At 29.3% G+C, this 20,629-nt stretch overlaps 1 protein-coding gene across 1 annotated transcript in view; it reads left to right on the plus strand.

Annotated features, from left to right (window-relative positions):
* The first annotated feature begins 1,073 nt into the window (after positions 1 to 1,073).
* The window catches only part of LOC129988634 (myelin regulatory factor-like), a 330,040-nt gene continuing 310,484 nt past the window's right edge, over positions 1,074 to 20,629 (plus strand). Inside the window, exon 1 of the mRNA XM_056096902.1 lies at positions 1,074 to 1,390. Coding sequence (XP_055952877.1) covers positions 1,348 to 1,390 — 43 coding nt within the window. The 5' untranslated portion in view covers positions 1,074 to 1,347. The remainder of the gene's footprint in view (positions 1,391 to 20,629) is intronic.

A 20,629-nucleotide genomic window follows, 5' to 3' on the forward strand; every position in this document is an offset into this window, starting at 1 on the left:
CCCATAAGTGTCCTCTAGGGACACTTATAGGGAATTTTCGAAGGTCACGTTATTAACTTTCAATATCACTTTTTTAAAAAAAAATTTTACTTTAATTTCTATATTTTAAGTTTTCAAATATATAAATATTACTCAAATAAATATTAACAAATATTTTGACAAACTGAAATAATAAATAATTTTGCGGGTTATCTATACGCGATATATGATTCTAATATCAGTGTGTTAAAAAAATAAATTTTATTCTCAAAACAAATTTAAACAAAATGGCGAACGAAATTACGAAATATAAAGTTTGCTAAAAGTTTTATTATTCAATCAGTTAACCTCCCCACTCCAGCAAAAAAAAGAAAGGAAAAAAAAAAAAAAAAGATTTGCATATGAAAAATAAGCCCTAAAAACAATATTCTAAAATTTAATTGTTATTCGATTTTCATTTGAAAATGTTTACAAACACGGTTCTTGTATATAAAACAAAAACACAAAATTAAATAGCCAAAAAAAAAAAAAAAATAATTCTCGGTGGACTTCAAAAATACTGAGTCTCTCTCTCTCTCTATGTCAAAAAATATGTCTCGAAATATGTCAATTGTATAATTCGTTTATTTGATAACCTGATTCTCATCATAAAATTAAAATTATTGAATAATTTGAATATTTGCTTCATGATGACTTTTACAAATGCGAAAAGCATAAAATATCTTTGAATGCATAAAATGAAAATCGAATATATTTAATTCAAATTAAAATTACAAAGCATTGAAAAAATATAATGAGATTGATAATGCATTAAATTAGAATTCATTATAAATGTCATCCACTTGCGTTTTTCACGTGTCGTATTTACTTTCGCTAGCTCAGTTGAATTCCAAATTAAATGTTCGCGCTCTTCGTACCGAAGTCCAAGAATTCAGGTAGCTCAGTTACAGGTGTTACGGACAGTGAAGCGACTCTCTCAACTCGTTTGGTGATTGGTCGAGAAGTTCAGGGGGAAAAGATGAGTTTATAACTTGTTGATCGCATTCAAGGTTACAGAGAAATAAAAAAAAAAAAAAGGCAAATTTACTTAGTTAATGTCCAAGCTCTTCTGTCTTGAAATTCTTCAAAACATGGCGTTAATTTGAGTTTTTCTAATTGATTTCATTTTAAATTTAACTTATTAACTAAATATCTGATTTGGATGGTAATCATTGATATTTTCAAGAGAAAGTTTTCTACCTGAGCCCACGTGACCTCAGTAACTTTTTTTCGTGATTGCTACAGAAAATTGAAAGTGAATGTTTTTATGGAATGATGGTGGATAAAATCCGTAATGGTGTTCTTGTGTAATTGATTAAATTAACAATTATGGATCTAGACAGTGAAGACCAAGCGCTTCAGGCTGTTTTAGGTAAATACTAATTTTTATTTTTCATAATTTGACGTATTATCAGTTTTTAACTGTATGGTTTTTGCTTATGTTTTGATTAATACGCCGGCGTATACGAAGCACACATGCTGTTTTGTTTACTTACGGAAGTTATCCTTGATATGATTAATTACTTTCATAATAGGCAATTATCTGGAGCAAACTGATCTACATATAAAACAAATGCAATACTATTTAGTTGTTTACTGATTATTTCAATATTTTCTCTCTTTATATATATATATATATATATATATATATATATATATATAAAAGCATAGAAACGCAACATTTTACAGGCGAAACAAACATTATTTTCAATTAAAATAATATTATTATTTTAAAATTTATTATATAGGAGTCTGAAAATTTATATTAAAAAGGTATTTGTGATTTCAATTCACTTTCAGAAATGTGCGATCATAAAAGTTGTCGGATATCTGCAGTTATATCTTTCGAAATAAAATTGGCATTTGACAGTGTTATCGTTTGCTCTTTCAATATTGCCAGATAAAAAAAAAAAACGATCATAGATGTTTCTTTATCTTTATACTAGATAACTTTTACAAATTGCTCGCATGTATTTGATATGTGATATTCTTTGCAGAATTCATCATCACTGATGATCAGTCATTGATAATAAACATTCCTAAATCATATCAAATTGTCTGTGATTTAGTGTTGCTTGATTTACTGAGTATTTATTTTTTCTAATGAATTGCTAATTTTATATATCAAAATTTCAAGTTTTGGTTTTTCTTGTAATGTTTTATGCATATGTTATTCATTCCTCATTTGATATAATTATAACTCTACTGTAATTGATTTATTGTAATTAAATTTTAAAATAATATTTTCTTCTTTTTAAAAAAATGTACAGAATGCTGTATATATTTTTCCCATCCTAATTGTGTTCCATGCATTTTATTTAAATATAATATATGATTTCCATTCAATGCATTAATAATAATTTGTCTTTATGTTTATATTCATGGAATATAACAAGAAAATGAAATTTTTGTTTGAATTTATTGAATTTCATGGTTTATTTTATTAACTAATATTGTATTTATTAAGAATAGATTTTTTTATGTTTCAGAAACTTGTATTGCTTAATTCATCCATTATTATTATTTTTCAATTTGATGTTATTGTTTATAATTATTTAGAGAAGTGTAACAAGCATTTAAAAGAATTCATTGATATTATTTTTCATGTATAAAAATTATAGTTAAAAAATTATTTTGAATATTTTCGTTCGATCTCAAAACTTATTTGGTAGGTAGTTTAAATTTTTAAACTGTTTGCAATTTATCATATTTACATTCTTCATAGAAAAGTTAATGTATTAATATATTTTACAAGAAATTTGCTTTATATGCATTATATATGATTTTTCTTTCAAAACAATATTTAGTGATTTAAGATTTCATGTATTAAGATCGTGTATTTTCATGTAGTTTTAATAATTCATGATACTGAAAGTCAAGTAAATTATAAAAGGAGCTTTATTTAATATATCAAAATGTTTTGATTTGAATTTCAATTGGTTTGTATTGTTTAACTTATCATCCGAATAAAAATATGGTTTACGAGTTGAAATTTGACCAAAGACTGGTCTCGTAAAGTAATATTCATTGAATTCAGAAATTTAAGTTGAGGAACTTCTTTAGTTTGCTGTAGAATTCTTGGTATTTCATTTACATTTCTTCCTAAGAAAGTATTTAAAATTTCTTAATCTGTATTATGTAAAGGCTTTTTTTTCTATTAATACTTTCATTTAAATGATATATAATAAAATATATTATTGCCGCTTCTGCATTTTTATTTTTTATTATAACTATGAAGTAGTTCTTTGAAATATTTTTACTATGGATTATAACTGTTCGATTAGGAATTTTTGATATATTTTTCTTTAGTATTATGTTTGGGAGAATCTTTTCATTGAAATATTAATCTTTTTCTAAAACAGCATGTATTTTAACATTCACACATAACTATTATTATTGGCCCTTTTTTTTCTCTGAAAAGGTCATAATTTTACAAAAAAATAATTTTATAGCAACTTTAAAATTATATTTTTATGTATAAATTTTTATATATTGCTGAGAAATTAAGCTGTATAAATGACTTCATTATAATTTTTTTTAAAATTTCAGCTTGTTAAATGATAAGATGATATAGAATAATATTCAGTTTTCTACTAAAAATCTTTAAAGAATTAGTAAAAACCTTTGTAGTTATTATCATTTGTTATGCCTATTATTTGAACAGGTATTGATCTTTAATAATAGTTTCCACACCATTAAAATTCCTCAGTAATATCATTGTAAAATATATTCTTTCTCTTTATCAGTATAAATTTTGATTTGGTAAAATTTATGATAGTAAATTTTATTATATACATATAATTTATAGTTAGGAAAATTTAATATACTAACATTTTAGTTTATTTTTTATTGTAAAAATGTATGCTTTGTTTTTAAATTTATTTTACTGCATTTTTTTTTACTAAAAGAAATGCTTTCAATTATTAATTTCATTTTTTGTGTAAAGACTTGATAAATCACTTTATTTTATCGATAAAAATATACAGATATATTAACAGTCAAATATTATTGAGTAATTTAGAATTTTTTTAATGATATTGAGTTAGTGTAGTTTTGCTGTAATTTAGTATTCTGTATCTGAAATTATATTATTGTGGATATTATGAAAGAAAAAAAATCAATATACTGTTGGAAGGCAGAAGTTTGTCTTAAATACTATGAATACTTTTTTAAAATTTTAATTAAAGCCTATGATTTCAGTACAGAAAAAGAGAGGTAATTCAAAAGAGAAAAATTGTTAGAAGAAGTAATGTTAAAAAATTTCTGCACACTTGCTGAAATCAAATGCCTTTTAATTGATGTGTTTTTAATAGATATTCTTATTTTGCTTAAATTAGATTTTATTAAACATGAATAGTTATAGAAATCATTTAAAAAATTATGTATTGAAAATGCCATGATAAAATGTCATTTCCTCATGAAAGGTACTGTTGTTCAAGAGAAATGTTATATTTTTGTCTTTGACATTAATTTTAGTATAGATACAGGTTTGTGTTAGAAATGTCGCGTGAGAATGCAACAAATTACTTTATTAATTTCTTAAAAGCTGTTTTCTAGTCTTTTAAAAAATGATTACATTTTCATATATTATATAGAAAATAAATGTAGAGATTTGAGAAATTTTGTATGACAATTTTTATAATGTTAGTAAAGCATCAATCAATTATTTTTAAAAAGCATAAAACCTTTTTTTATACTGATATTATTAATAAGCAAAACTCATCAAAAATTCATTTTTATGTGGTATTGATGAGATAGATAATGAGTAGGAACAATATTGAAAAATTCCCCTTTTTTAACAAATATTTTCAAAGCAATTTTTTTATGTTGCTGTAAAAATGTCATATCGTTCTTTTGCTGTCATAAATGAAAGCAAATTAACTATTTTTATCTAATTTTTTTTAATAATTTAATTGACACACTTCTACAACTGAGCAGATGCAGTAGCCACTTATTAATATATGTTCAGAATAAAACCAAAGGAAGAAATCTTGTAAGTAATTGCATTTTTTTGAGAGTCAAGCACTGTGTTACGTATGGTATTCACTACAACTAGATGTGTATGCATATTTATCACTACAACTAGATGTGTATGCATATTTATCACTACAACTAGATGTGCTATGAATATTTGTATCCGTTTCAGTTATATGACATAATCGACTGCTTCTGATATTATATTTAATTTTGAAAATTGGCTGCATTATAATATTTTATGAAATAACTATGGTTCAAAATGTGTATTTTGGAGTAGTTTATTTAATAATTATCCTCGGTTGGCTACAATGATTTGTATGTCGAGAAAATGCAAAAGATAAACTGTAAATGCTATTTACTTTTCCACAATTGTACTCTTTTAGTATATTATTTTTCTGCGAGAAATGAATTGACCGTGTTGTTGGATGAAAAGGAAATATAATAAGGGAAAAAATTGCATATTGTCAGCTATTAAAATTTTTCTATTATTCTTTTGTAAATTTTTTAACTTCCAGATTACCAATAAAATTTACTCATGCTAGAAACCAACTTTTTTATTTGATGTCAGCCATTTGCTTTCCTTTTTTTTTTCTGGTTTTAATGAAACTCTTATATGTATATACATATTCAGTTAAGTTTTTTGACAGAGATAAATTTTAATGAAAACCTCAATATCAAATCCTTAATAATTTAGAGTGTTCCCTTTCTACTTCCACTATTGGTTAACAGAATTCTTTTGTAAATTTTTTAACTTCCAGATTACCAATAAAATTTACTCATGCTATCAAAAATTTCCCATTTCTCTTTTTATTTATTTTCAGTTTAAAAAGCTTTATCTACAATCTACTTTTTATGAAACTTTTTTATGTAGCTTTTTATATTGCATAAAAATACAAATATTAATTAGGACTATTTGTTTAGAATTTTTTTCATTGCATTCATCCTTATTTTTTAAAAATATTTATATTTTTTGGGGATAGATTTTGAATTGGCCAATATCAAATCCTTAATAATTTAGAATGTTCCCTTTCTACTTCCAGTATTGGTTAGCAGAATTCTTTTGCACATTTTTAACTTCCAGATTATCAATAAAATTTACTCATGCTATCAAAAATTTCCCATTTCTCTTTTTATTTATTTTAGTTTAAAAAGTTTCATCTGCAATTAACTGCATTAAAATACAAGTATTAATTAGGACTATTTGTTTAGAATTTTTTTCATTGCATTCATCCTTATTTTTTAAAAATATTTACATTTTTTGGGGATAGATTTTGAATTGGCCAATATCAAATCCTTAATAATTTAGAATGTTCCCTTTCTACTTCCTGTATTGGTTAGCAGAATTCTTTTGCACATTTTTAACTTCCAGATTATCAATAAAATTTACTCATGCTATCAAAAATTTCCCATTTCTCTTTTTATTTATTTTAGTTTAAAAAGTTTAATCTGTAATCTACTGTATTAAAATAAAATATTAATTAGGGCTATTTGTTTAGAATCTTTTTTTTCATTGCATTCATCCTTATTTTGTAAAAATATTTGTATTTTTTTGGGATAAATTTTGAATTGGCCATTTAATAGATGGATCATTGATTTTTCAGCCAGTTGGCTGTTTGTCTCTCCTTCCTTTTTTGTTTTTTTCTTTATTATTATTTTTTAACAAGCCATCTACTAAATATGAATATTAATGAATTATATTTTTAATATGAATTTTATTATTTCTGGCCAGTGAATGATTGCCCCGGAAAAGAGGCAGCTTTGCAGGAGGATGAGTGTAGTGCTTGAACTCAATTTTTGGGCTTGATAGTTGTTTGAAAAGCGGCTCTACTAATATTACTTAGCAAGATAGTTGTACTTAATAGATTGAAATATGACTAGTAATTATTAAAGGGAAAAAAAAGTTTAAAAGAGAGAAGAGAATGGCTTTTATGTGAAATAATTAATCAGCAAAAAATCGATCCAGTGTCAAATTGGCGAGGTAAAGTAGTAGAAAAAGATCTAATCGCATATAAGTCGGCATGGTCATCTGAAGTTCATGAAGAGACGCCGGTTGATTGACAGATCTCCATCGAAGCCTCAATTAAAATGATTTAAAATAATCATAAAATGGGCAAGCTTTGTTGCAGACAAATAAATTTTCTTAAGGTTTTAAATGACTGTATATCAAGGTTATTTTACGAGGTGTGATCCAAAAAAAAAAAAAAAAAAAGTTTACAAGGCAAAGGAAAAATGCTTTATTAACTATTGACATAGGATATAAATGGTAATTAAGATACGTATGTAGCGGTCACTTCTTTACGTAATCACCAAACCTGTTGAGGCATTTATCAAACCGCTGGACCAATTTGTTTAATCCGTCTTCGCAATAATCAGTAACTTCCTTGAATATCACCGTCTGATATGAACCTTGTTTCGGATAAGTGTTTCTTCAATGCCGGGAAAAGGAAATAGTCACTGGGAGCCAAATCAGGGTTGTATGAGGGGTGTGACTCCAGACCTCTCACTTAAACGTTTCTAGCAATCTCTCTGCCGGCTTCAAAAGAACGACACCATTTCGCCACCTGTTGTCTACTCATTGCTTCGTCCTCGTACACTTCAGCGATTTGTCTGTGATTGTCCGATGGGGATACATTCTTCGGCCATAGAAATCGTATCACGGCTCTCACCTCTGTGTGAGACCACTTCTCTAGACGTCTTGCCATTACTATGGCTATTTCAGGTTTCAATATCAACACTATCTGCTCGAACGACTTGGGTCAACTGTCTCCACTCTGGGTAACAATATTTCCATCCACAATTTCTACTTTCTAAATACTGCTGCTTGTAAACTTTTTTTTGGATCACCCCTCGTATTTAATATTATATGCCCATTGGGGACTGTATACAAATATAGACTTTTTATATGTCAAAGAATGTGAAATATAATTTTTCCTATTATTTAACGCATTTCTCCTGTTGGAAGTTTGTATGTCGATCTTGAACGGTGACTAAAAAGTGAATAAAAATTAGCTATTAAATCACGATTAAAGTGAATATCCTGCATAATAGAGGAGACTGTTGTATCTTCGATTACTTTTTTCTGTACGATTAAACATTAACAATTTACATTTTTATTTTAGTTATAGTTATTTTATGCAACATCTATTCAATTTAAGTTTACACTATCGATGAACACTAAGATTAGGAAAGTTGAAAAAAACTTATGATTGTATGCAAAGTGATTCATTGTGCAAGATAAGCGTTATACCTTGAATCACACCATCTTGTACTTTGAATCATATTGTTATTTATCCTGTTGTTAGGCCTTTTTCTTGATTCCAGATGGGATGAAGTTGAAAAGGATATTGTTTCAACACTGATAGGATTGAAAGTTTTGTCCTTGTCAAATTTGTCTTCTCTGGCTTTCTAACAGATAATTTCACACCTTGTCATACATGATATCAACATCCTTCTCCAATGGTTTTTTTCTTCATTCCTCTTGAGAAGGCGAGTTTTAATATCGGTAATTGCAAACGTACTACTAGTCAGGCTCTGAATTTCTTTCCCCGCCAATCCTTAATTCGTCTTAGGCACCTTGTTTAGAGGCTCTACTACATAAAGATGTTCTTTTTTCAGAAAATACTTTTCTAATTTTTACCGAATATCACATTTAAATTTCTCTTTTTCAGACTCTTCAAAAACCATCGAACGCTGAACTAACATTGCGATTGATGTTAACCATCTTACACAATTCTTTACTTAAATTTTTTAGTTTTACTTCAGCCAACACAGCTTCCATTACTTTTTTTATAGCTTAATAATTAATATTTTCATATATTTTTCCGTCTTGCTTTGTAACATGGTGTTAGAACCTGAAGAAGATAACGATAATTAATATGTTCGCTGACATTATTTAGCCTATGAGTCAGATATCTGTCTAATTGGATGAACCTTTCATTGATTTCTTACTAGAGCAAAAAAGAGATCATTAATGAGATAGTAGATGTAAATTAGTCAAATAGTATGGGACTTGCATGCGAGTGTATTAACATCATGTCTTGGATTGGTAATTCTAGTACAAGAGACGTTTGTAATGTATGGACAAAAAGTGACAGTTTACAGTTCTAGCGCTTGGTAATCTTTACAGATTATGTTCGAACTTCAGACAACATGTAGTTTTACTTACCAAATAATACTGCAAAATCTGAAATATAGAGGAAATCCTTAAATTAATCTTGACGTTCGTGATTAAAGAAATCTAATTATCCAAAAAAATTATGCATTTAACACAAAATAAAAAATCTCTCACAGCTGCCCTCATAAACAAGAACTGAATGATTAGTATCAACAGGTTTCTGTTAAGTATTAGTGAGTGCTGTTTGAGATTGTACTACTGTTCGCTTCAAAAAGGTAGCACCTACGTAGAGTGTTAGATCCAAGAGAGTCTAAGGTACACCGTTTTCAAATTATGGCAGTTTCCACTATTGCTTCTCAAAGCAGAGGGGCATTATCTTTGACTTAATTTTCGCCTTCATAATCGTATATCTAAGGATTTGATTTCTAAGGATTCTGAAATATTGTAAATCTACTTTTATATTCAGAGAAGTTTTCTAATTATAGTTTGTGACTGCTCAGTTTCGTTTCTGTGGAATATCAGTGATGTCAGCCATAGTGTTTTGATTTTCGATTAGATTATTGTCCCATAATGATGTTACACGATAACTGTTTTAGAATAGGCTTTGTTATTTTAAACCATCAAATTGTATCTGGGATCGAATTATATCTGGTTCAATCAACGATTTAAAATGTACCAAGGCATCCCATACACAGTAGCGGATTTAGGTATTTGGTGGCTCTAGACAGTGCAAGTTCCTCTTTTAATAAGATTCAATTTCAGTCTTTTCTTAATTTCTTATTTCAGCACATTTTTAATATATTATTAGTTTATTTCAGATTGATACTTTTTATTTTATTTATTTGGTAAATATATATTTATTTTTTATTTATATATTGCGATTTCAGAGCAGGACATCTACATTTGTGCACAATATTGTTGAAACAAATGTTTAATTTTATAATTATTCTAATTACTAAGTGAAGGTAATTAAAATATTCAGGAACCTGTACAATTTTACTACATTGAATGTTAATATTATATCATTATAAATTTTGTATTTTTACAAGCATTCATTTGGCAACTAAGATAAACACTTTTTTAAATCAATCTGCTTATAACTCCTGTCAGCTTAACGGCTTTGTGCAGCTATCTAGATGGAAATTCGACGTTGCACATTCGTAGCAGGTCGTTAGTAATAAGGAGTTGAAACTCGTGATTTTCATTTCTAAAACTAATACTGCCATGTCACAACCAATCCCATCTATCAAATGACTGATTATTTCTAATTGAATCAATGACATAAAGTCTTTTAAAAAGCCTTAATACGAAATGATGTATTCATTACTAGTCTTAATATTGGAACAATTACAATGGGGACAAAGAAAAAATTCGTAGAGTTCCACTTAACACGATTTGCCATCATGAGAAAAGTACTAACCTTTACGATTTATTTATTTACGGTGCAGCATGAAACTTTCGTTCTTAAGAGTTAAAAAAAAAAAAAATCCTCTCTATTTGAATCTTTCACTTTTTAATCATAATTTATCCTTTTATGAAAACAGCATTTCCTACTTGTAAAAATTGTGTTTATGAAAAATGTTCCATTAATGCAGGGGAAATGTTACAACATTCCTTTTTTTTTTTTTTCTCCCCGAAATGAATTCTGTCTCGTATTATTTAATGGGTTAAGACGAGGAGTCTGAAATAATATATTTACAAAGCAAAATATCTTTGATAAGGTGGAAGGTGTGTGTTTATTTTATAGCGCAAACTTTTACAATTTTGTATTTATTTCTCATTAGAAAATACTTTCACATCGGTATATACTGGTGGAGAGTTTATTTCAACTTTTTTTTTTTGATTAATGTCTCTGCTATGATAACATTTTATTTTCGGATATGTTTGTTTGTTCAGCTGCCCATTTTATATGAGACGAGTTACCAAATACATATTTATTTGCTTGGTATATGCTATAATGATGCTTATTATATCTTTCAGAGAAGTACAAAAAAAATTTATGTGAGCAAAATTATGGATTCCTTTCTACAGCGGCTTGCAGTTTTGGAAACAGTTTCCGATTCAGTCTTTATTTGTGCTTGCTTGGTTCTCAGATTTCGATGTGTGAGTTTGTTTATGTAACTGTTGTTTCTGGAAAAACCATATTACTCATTCAATCCGCATCAATGACCTTAAAAACGTCGTCCGATTCTTGTGCTGAATATATGCGGAGTCAGGATTCTTTAAATGACATCTTTTGTAAAGTATGCGGAGGTTGTTATATAATCAAGTTTAGAACAGCTTTAAGCATTCGAAATTAATTCAAAAGAAATGCAGATTCGTTTGCATATGCGGTTACCTATATATATATATATATATATATATATCCTAATTAAAATTCTAAAAAATTTCCTATTTTTTATTTTAAATTAGTCCATGTTACTACACTCTAAATTTTTTTTTTTATTTCCTGATCCATCTATCTCTCTTTTTTTTAAATTATTTCTAATATGTGTTATAGAACACTGATGCATTTCCTTACACTTCAAATGAAGGAATATAAATTCCTACCATTTTTTAAAAGATACTTACAATTCCCTTTCCTAAGTGGACACGTGTAAAAAAATCCCTACAGTAGAATCACTGAAAGGAAGAATTTCTCTTCGCTCTTTTGTTCTGGTACGATTAAACGTATTGCGTCCTTCACCCCTTTGTACAAATGATGGCTCCCGTGATAAAACATTGAAATTCATTCCAAAAGCTTCTTCTTTTCAGTCATGCATCTGCAAAATTATGTTTATATCTCTTTATTATAATTTCTTTTTGTATAAACATTGCGCTTTATTTACTTTGTGATTGACCGATAGCGAGACACTAGACCAATGACATGTTTGTTTTGTCAGTATTGTGCCAAATGTTTAATGAAGAATATTATTACGTCGTATTAAGTATTTATATTGCACTTAACATTGAGATAGTGACAAAAAAATGTTAAGCTTTGATGAATACCAAGTTAACAGCAAATAAGTTTAAAACAATATTATTTGTTAATTCTACTTTTAGACATACCGTTTGTGACAACACTGGTCTATAGCTTTTCTGTTGGTTTACCTTTTCCGAGTAACGGATCTTTTTCGTTTCTTGGCTATCAATCGTCTGATTATCCAAGCAGTACACGTGCTATTGTTTTTGTTTTTTTTAAATAGTAATGGGGCATTCAGCGATATCAGATGAAGGGAGAAAAAAATGCAAAGACTGAGCGAGAATCTGAGAGTTTAAAATGAAAAGTTGATAGTGAAGCTGCTAAATTGATTGTAAAACGTGAAAAATTGAATTGATATTTAGATATTGGAGATATATTAATAAGGTTCTCATTGTCGGGCTTTGAGTTTTGAATTGGATGTAGGCCGATCGGCAAATGTATGTAGTCATTATGGAAAGATAACTTCCAATGTTGAACATATAGCTAGTGGAGTTTAAAAATTTGCTAACAAGAACTGACGAACATCGCGTACAATTTCGGCTCAATTTCGAAGGCTCTATTATATATATATGATATAGTTATGGCCGTCTGTCATGCATGTAGCATTTTCCCTGAATCTAACGTATGATCCTGGCGATTCTTTTCTTTTCTTTTCTTTACTCCATTGACAATTGGCTTCATTCGTCAGACCATTGGGTTGATATTACGGAAAGTATTCTCTTTACATTTTGCATTGTGGTCTGGAATAGCAAATGCGTGTCCCCATTAGACATGACTTTTGATAAATATACTTTGCATCTTCACGACACTTCAGGCATTTCTCTTCCAGATTCAATTTCTTAGTTTTTTCGCACTTTTGGATGATATCATTTTCTGTAAATAATTTAATAACTATACAAATTGGCACGTTAGAATCACACTGTTGCCCATATTGATGTCTTTTGCATTTAAATTTACAATGTTTTGTTCTATTTCTGAGCTAGTTGCCCTCGCAATGTTTAGAGAAAAAAACGGGGTAAAATATGGCACTGACTAGTGAAATATGGTGCTGTCCCGTATATGGGGAACCCTATATGTAACGAACTTGAAGATTCCTGCGGAGGGGGGGGGGTTCTATAAACAGTTTCTTTCGATCGAAAATCCAAGCTTTTTGAAAAAGGTCTATGTATAGAAATCCTTGATATAAGGAATTTCGACATTTGAGAGGTTTCTCTCTACTTTTTCAACGATTTTGTAAAGGCATTGAATTTTGGCTTATTATATGAAATCCTATCGAGTGTGATTGAATTCAATTTTTATCCATAATTTCGTATTATTTATATTTTTCAAATCTGGAATTCCTGAATATTTTCAGAGATTATCTGAAATTTCTGTCCCAAATCTCGCATTAAAACAAACATATTATTTAGATATAATAATAATAATAATAAAAAACAATGTGAAAAGTGAAACGTTTATTTTTTCTTATCTTTTTCATTTCCTGTTGTCCAAAGCAACTTTTTTTTTTATAAAGAGTGGCTTCGATAAGCGGGCGGCTGACTTTCAACTTCATACCGATAAATGAATGCATTTGTTTAGAAGGAAGAAAAGTATGAAACGGAGAATGGGTCACTGAGAAATAATTCAGACAGTTATTTTTCTCCTACCTTTCATTGCAGTTCATTAATGACGAATTCACTTCCTCTCTTAACTTATATTGCAATTATAATAATGAAAACCTCCAGTGATATTATGGAATTACTATATGACATCCGCCAACTCGTCATGGCCAAGCTGTAATAGTATGTTGAAAACCTTACGAGTGATCGAATCCAATGAGTCAGAAAAAAGGATTTTTGGAATTTTGTCTGTCTGTGAACATGATAATACAAAAATCCTTTGAGCTAGACGGATGAAATTTGTTATATGGTCTCGACTTTAAATTTGTAAATGTATATCAGATTTTTAAGGAAATCCTTGTACAGGAAATTTGTCTGTCTGGCTATCCGAATATAAATTAATACGATAACTATAAAAGAAGCAATAACCGAAAAGAGGTAGGCATTTTCGGTTTTCTGGTGCTTGTTTGTTAACCGAATGAATTAAAAAAAAAAAAAGAGGGAAAAAAAAACCCTGCCAAAGATGCATGTTAATAGGCTTTTTCGTATTGAATGTTCGCCAATGGGTTAATAATGCATGTGTACCTTTATCATAGAGTATTCCAGGAAGTTTTGGAAATATTGCTCAGCTGGTTTTAAATTTTAAATTTAGTTATGCCTTTTGATTATTAATCTTTATAGATTTATATATTACTAATCAAATTACCCAGCTATAATCCTCAAGCGAGCTTAAAATAAAAATGGCTACAGTTTGAGAATAATAACTTTTTAAAATTTTAGTTTGATTGAAAGTTATTAAATTTTACTTTTTATTTCATACTGATAATTTTCATCGAACGTTTTACAAACATTTTGAACTAAAAGAAACGCTCTGCTACTGTATTCTCTTTTGCCTTTTGACTCTACATTTCCTTATGGTCCGATTAGAATTCATTGATCTTCCTTTAAAATACTACTCTACCTCATACTTTTAACAGTTGCCAGTGGTTCCCTGCTACATCAACAATAAACGCTCACGCGGAAAAAAAGGACTTGTTTAAATTAGAATGGAGGGTAATTCAACGATTGTCACGTGCTTTCACAGTGCATGAAATATTTTAAAAAACATCGCAAGCATATTTGATCTTAAAATGGAGATAAGTTCTGCTTTGCTTAAAGTTTTATTTTTATTTTTTTTTATCTGCGTTTGTGTAGTTGCGTGATTATTGTCGGGAAGAAGCGAATGTTATTTTGATACATGTATTCAGTTTTGAAACTCTACGAGGAAAATGTGTTTTCATCCAGAAGCCACTTACAATTAAATAAAAATTATGCAACAGGAAGGTTTTGGAAAAAGCTGTGAGATATATCCATTATGAATTAAAGCGGGAAAGTGTCATTTTGCTTTTTGAAGCAAATTTTGTATGTCGCTTTAATTTTCAGTATTGGTTCTTGCAACTTCGAATACGTGGCGGAACTGGAGGAGAAAGAAGATACATTGTGAAAAATTCACAAAAGGTGGAAAAAATTCACTTAAGATTAAGTGTTTCAACTAGAAATATATTTCCATGAATATTTCTTGATATATATACATACTAGCCGCCTTTGGCGACCAGCCGGTTCGCTAATCTTGATGCACGTTAAAATTTTAATAATTAAATATTTTATGGAACTCCCATTTTAATTGCTTCTTCATTAAAATATTTTAAAACTTCAAATTTTAATAGTCATATAATTTACTCATAATATTATAAAGGCCTTTAGCCATAACGTAATATGTATCTCACTAATTATCTCTTAGCTCCCGTAGAATTTATGCTTTAAATTAAAGTGGAAATGATTAAACTGCAGTAACTATAATATTTTTTTTACTGAAACGAAGCATTTTTTAAAAATATGAGTACTGAAAACAGAGTCGCTGAGTATTTAAACCTTATGGGCACTAAAAAATATTTTTCTTAATTTATATAATATCTCAAGAAATTTTCAACAAAATTTTCTCAGATTCATCATGAACAGATCGATTAATTAACAATGTTTAGTTTTAAATGCATCAAACATTAAAAAAATAAACAGAATCGTTTGAAATAATCTGTCGAAAACATATTAAACCTTCAAAACCAAGTCCGTATCCGTTGTCAACAATCAGAACACAATGCGCATGCGTAAATTTTCAACGCCAATTATGGTAACGCAAATGCGAGAATTTTATACTCCAGTTGGGATAACGCTATGCAGATTAGAAATTTTTAATTTCCTTTATTCTGTTTTATTTTAATTCAAAAGTACTTCAGAATGAATCTGAAAGATCGATTCATTAACAATGTTTAATTTTAAATGCATCAAACATTAAGAAAATAAACAGAATCGTTTGAAATAATCTGCCGAAAAATTTCTTAAGCTTATCCTCTTAAGCGTAAAAAAAAAAAAAAAAAAAAAAAAAAAAAAAACTGAAGTTTTATTCATTTGACGGTGGGGAAATGAAAAGATTTTTTTTGGTGGGAAAGTTAGTTTTTAATTAATAATTAAAATTCTAATAAAAACTTCAAAAAAAGGAACCCCAGGTGCATATTCCTGACCTCCAAGGTATACATGTGCCAAATTTGGTAGCTGTAGGTCGAACGGTCTGGCCTGTAGAGCACCAACACACACACACACGCACACACATTGAGCTTTATATATATATATATATATATATATATTTGACCCAAGCATGCTTTAAGGCCGACGTGTCAACGAGTTTGGTGCGTGCTGAATCCATGGAGGCCAAATTTCCTGTTGTTGGTGTGGCGTGGAAGGATGGGTGCGCTGATTTAACTATCGTCCTTGTCATCATACATCACAAAATACTTCTATCGTGTTGCTTCCAAATGAAATGTAAATATAACTGAACTAAAATAAACTAATCTAATAAATGAATAAATTCAGAACGCGAAGCCTTCTTAAATTTCAAGCATTTTTCGCGTTGAGACTATGTAAATGGGAAAGCGCAATGAGATGTCAAGCAGTGATAAACGTACCAGTAGTATTTTAATACTTTTTAAAGATTCAGAGGAATAATGATGTAAGTAGTGGGGAACTGTAAAAAAAACTCTTATGTATGTAAAAATGCGCAGTAAACCAGCGGTATAGTTTTTATAGATGTACTTGTGTATTGTTAACCGCATGTCTTTGACGAATAATAGTTAACCGCATATCTTTGACGAATAATAGTTACAAAAGAGATCATTCGAGTGCGATTTTCGTCGATCAATCGCTGGGATGCTGTTAATACACAAGTATTAAGAAACCTAACATGTATTTTGAACAAATTACATACTAAATTTTACATATTTAAATCATTGCGTTTTTGTTATATCGCTTTCACTTGCTTGTGAAAATGCAGGCCGGCAAATGATGAACCCCTTCATGGATTTGATTCTAAAGTTGATGGATACCTACACTTCAAATGGATAATTGACATACTAAATTTCATCTAGCTAACTGTCGTCGTTTCATAGTTATCGTGTTCATTTAGACAGTCGGACACACAAGCTTCCTCTATTCGGATTTTGCTCAAACTTTGATAGAAATCTACATTTTTGGTGTAAAGACCACATACCAAATTTCTTCCATCAAGCTCAAAGTGTTTTTGAATTTTCAATTTCATAAATAGACAGGCAGATAGATATATTTCCAAAAATGTATTTTTCGAACTTTGGGAGGTCGGAAACGTGGAGATTCGTCAAATCTCAAATTGCATTATTTTCTTTCCTGTTTACGAAATATTCAAGAATATGAAAATTATTCTGATGGTTTAAAGTTGCAGTGGTTAAGTCTCATTTTCTTTGTTTACCAGTATTTAATATATAGCAAAATGTGATGTATTATTCAAGATAAAAAAATCCTTTACTGTTATCATTTTAGAAATATTTTGGACTCATATTTAATATAAGGTTTGAATTGAACTTGGGCATTGGGTAGTGTTTTATAATTTTTTTTCTTGCGATTTACATCATTGTAACTTTAACCGTCCATTTATTAATAAATATAGTTATTGCTTTCTATTGAAATATATCTAGGATAACAGCTTTTGTTGCTGTAAGTTCCTGCCTCTTACTTCTTTCAAGTATTGAAATATATAATCCAAAATGCATTTCTAATTCCTTATGTCATCTGATTTTCTTTCTAGGTCGTAATAATATCGAAATTATTTTTATTCCCTCTACAAATAGTATTCGAAGCGTTTAAATTACAACGCCGTTTTCTTTGAATCGCCCCCCCCCCCCCCCACTCGAATTGCTTCGTATGATGTAACGAAGCAGAAAATTTCACGAAGTTTAATGATTTTAATACATTGTATGAAGGAAATCTGAAAGTGCAAACTAAATGTATTGTAAACGATGCACATATGAAAGCGAGGTCGAGAATTTCATTGAAATTATTTAATTGGGCTTATTTTATGAATGAAGTCAATTCATTTTAAGTAATGTAGCGGCTCATGCCATCTGACAGCTACTATTTATTGTCTTGCACTATACTTGACGTCATTTCCTGTTTCTCTGTGCTGTAGATGTGCAATAGACAACGAAATTAAATTGGCATGCCATATTTATCATTTATTTCTTGACCATGAGTTAATTCCATTATTTTTATTGAATAATATTGAAATAATAGTTAATTTTTTTTCTGCTTTAAAATTCATGGCTAGTGTTAATGAAATTCATACCGATGTTTTTACCAACCACCACATTACCAATGAACTTGCTACGTACTCGACTGGCACCTTTTTTTCGTTTCATTTTCGACATTGCCATAGCTCTCGTGTTTGCTCGGCACTGGATTAATGGCATTTCTTTGCATACTATACGCTTATTTTATCCCTTTTGATACTATCCTCCTTCTCACTGTCGTTTACCATATTTCCTACTACACGCACGCACGCACGCACACACAGTATTATTTTGACCTATTTTATAATTTACAACTTATCATCAATATTAACATATTTTTCGACGATTAATTTCATTTCTCAGAAGTGCTTTCCCAACTCTTTATAATGCTACCAGAATCAATGTTCTACATTAACTTAAAATTCTACTCGAAGTTAATTTGTGACTATCATGCGCACGTGTATTTACAAGCGTGATGACGTCACAGGCAAACCAATACATAGTGCACGGTGCGCGATAAATATGATCTATTCGTTGCTGGTTGAACCATAGTGCAGGCATTATTAGTCTCATAGATATTTGCTATTCAAATCTTAATAATCTTATGGCATTTTGTCCCACATGGTTGTTCGACCGGCCGCCATTGTACCGTCTAGAATTGAGTAGACATTTTCACGTTAAAGCTGTGCTTCTTAATTTAAAATTGAGACAAACTTAATTCAGATGCAATTTTTCGACCGTTTTCAGATAATTTTATGAATTAAGTCTCATCACATTATATCTGCGTAACGGACTACAGATAATAATCTGAAAACAATATCAAAGAAAGGACACCAAGACAATGCATCACTTGCATGGGAAATCATTTTTGAAATTCGTGACTGCACGTTGCTCTGCCTAACATTTTGCGTTCGAAATACTGATTAGTGGACGTGTCTGCTAATATGTGGAAACAAGGCTCAGCCATAATTATTCTTGCCTTTTCTTGGCTGCTGTATCTTGTTTTTTTGGCTGTGTCTCACCGTTATCCTAATATATATTGAACCTAGATACGGAGTCATATGCGATCGAGGGGGGGGGGTAAGAAAATCGAGGAAGGTATGTATACTGTAGACACCTGTTTAAAGAGACGGCAAAAAGGCAATGTGTGATGCATGAGTTGTCTTCCCAAAACTTTCTCGCATATTCTCTAATAAAGGTGATATCCCACAGAACGCTTTGCATAGCCTTGGCGTACAATAGTTACGAAGTATTAACCTTTGACTTGAATATAGCATTTTTCCTGAATCTGCCTTGTGATCCTAGGCGAGTTATTTGGCGATTCATTTCTGGCATGCAGTTAATAGTATTTTAAAATCGAATTTGTGTATTAAACAAATTTTTCCCTACCTATTGGAACAGAAATTTTACACTAAACTATGCTAGTAATTACAAAGTCTCTTACCAAAACTGATATATTTACGTCATTGTATTTTTGAGTTATCGTTTTTCCATGTTTCTAAAAGTATAGACCGACAAATAGTCAATCCCTTGTTGGATTTGATTCAAAATCTGATGTTGTCTACACTATAGATGTTAATTCTGTGTATCCAGTTTTATCCATCCATTTTTCACTTATTTCAGAATGGCAGCAAGGAAATGTAAACATATCGGTGTGCGAGTTTCAGCAAACTGCTTTATTCAGCGTTTTTACAGCTGTATTTAAATTAACACTTCGATAATTAAATAATATTTATTTTATTATAAATGCTGTTCTCTGTGTTAAACACTTCATTCAGTTAGAAGATGTAAACAAAATAAAGATATACACTTTAATGGGAAAGTTTAATAATCAAGTGTGAAAATAGGCTTTAACCATCACTATGGATATTCGCTATGATTTACCTCCTGGAAATAGATGACTTCTAAAACTATTTAGCTTAAGACTCTTTAAAATTATATCTTTAATGATATCGATTAATTATATCTTTAATGATTAAGACTCTTTAAAATTATATCTTTAATGATATCAATTAATTATATCTTTAATGATATCGATTAATTATATCTTTAATGATTAAGACTCTTTAAAATTATATCTTTAATGATATCGATTAATTATATCTTTAATGATATCGATTTCATTTCTATGCAGTTTTTTTTCTTTACTTTTAACTCTCCAAGTTTAATTTACAGTATTACAATGCTTTTAATGTTAGATTTTGTTTGGTTTAATTTGGTTTCAAAAAAGCTTTTTAAGAATACCTAATGCAGATTTCAATTGCTTTTTCAATGTTAAGAAATTCTCAAACCCATCCATCAAAATATTCAATCGCGTGCTTTTGCCAAT

Source organism: Argiope bruennichi, chromosome 10 (assembly GCF_947563725.1).
Source record: "Argiope bruennichi chromosome 10, qqArgBrue1.1, whole genome shotgun sequence".
NCBI classification, from domain to species: domain Eukaryota; kingdom Metazoa; phylum Arthropoda; class Arachnida; order Araneae; family Araneidae; genus Argiope; species Argiope bruennichi.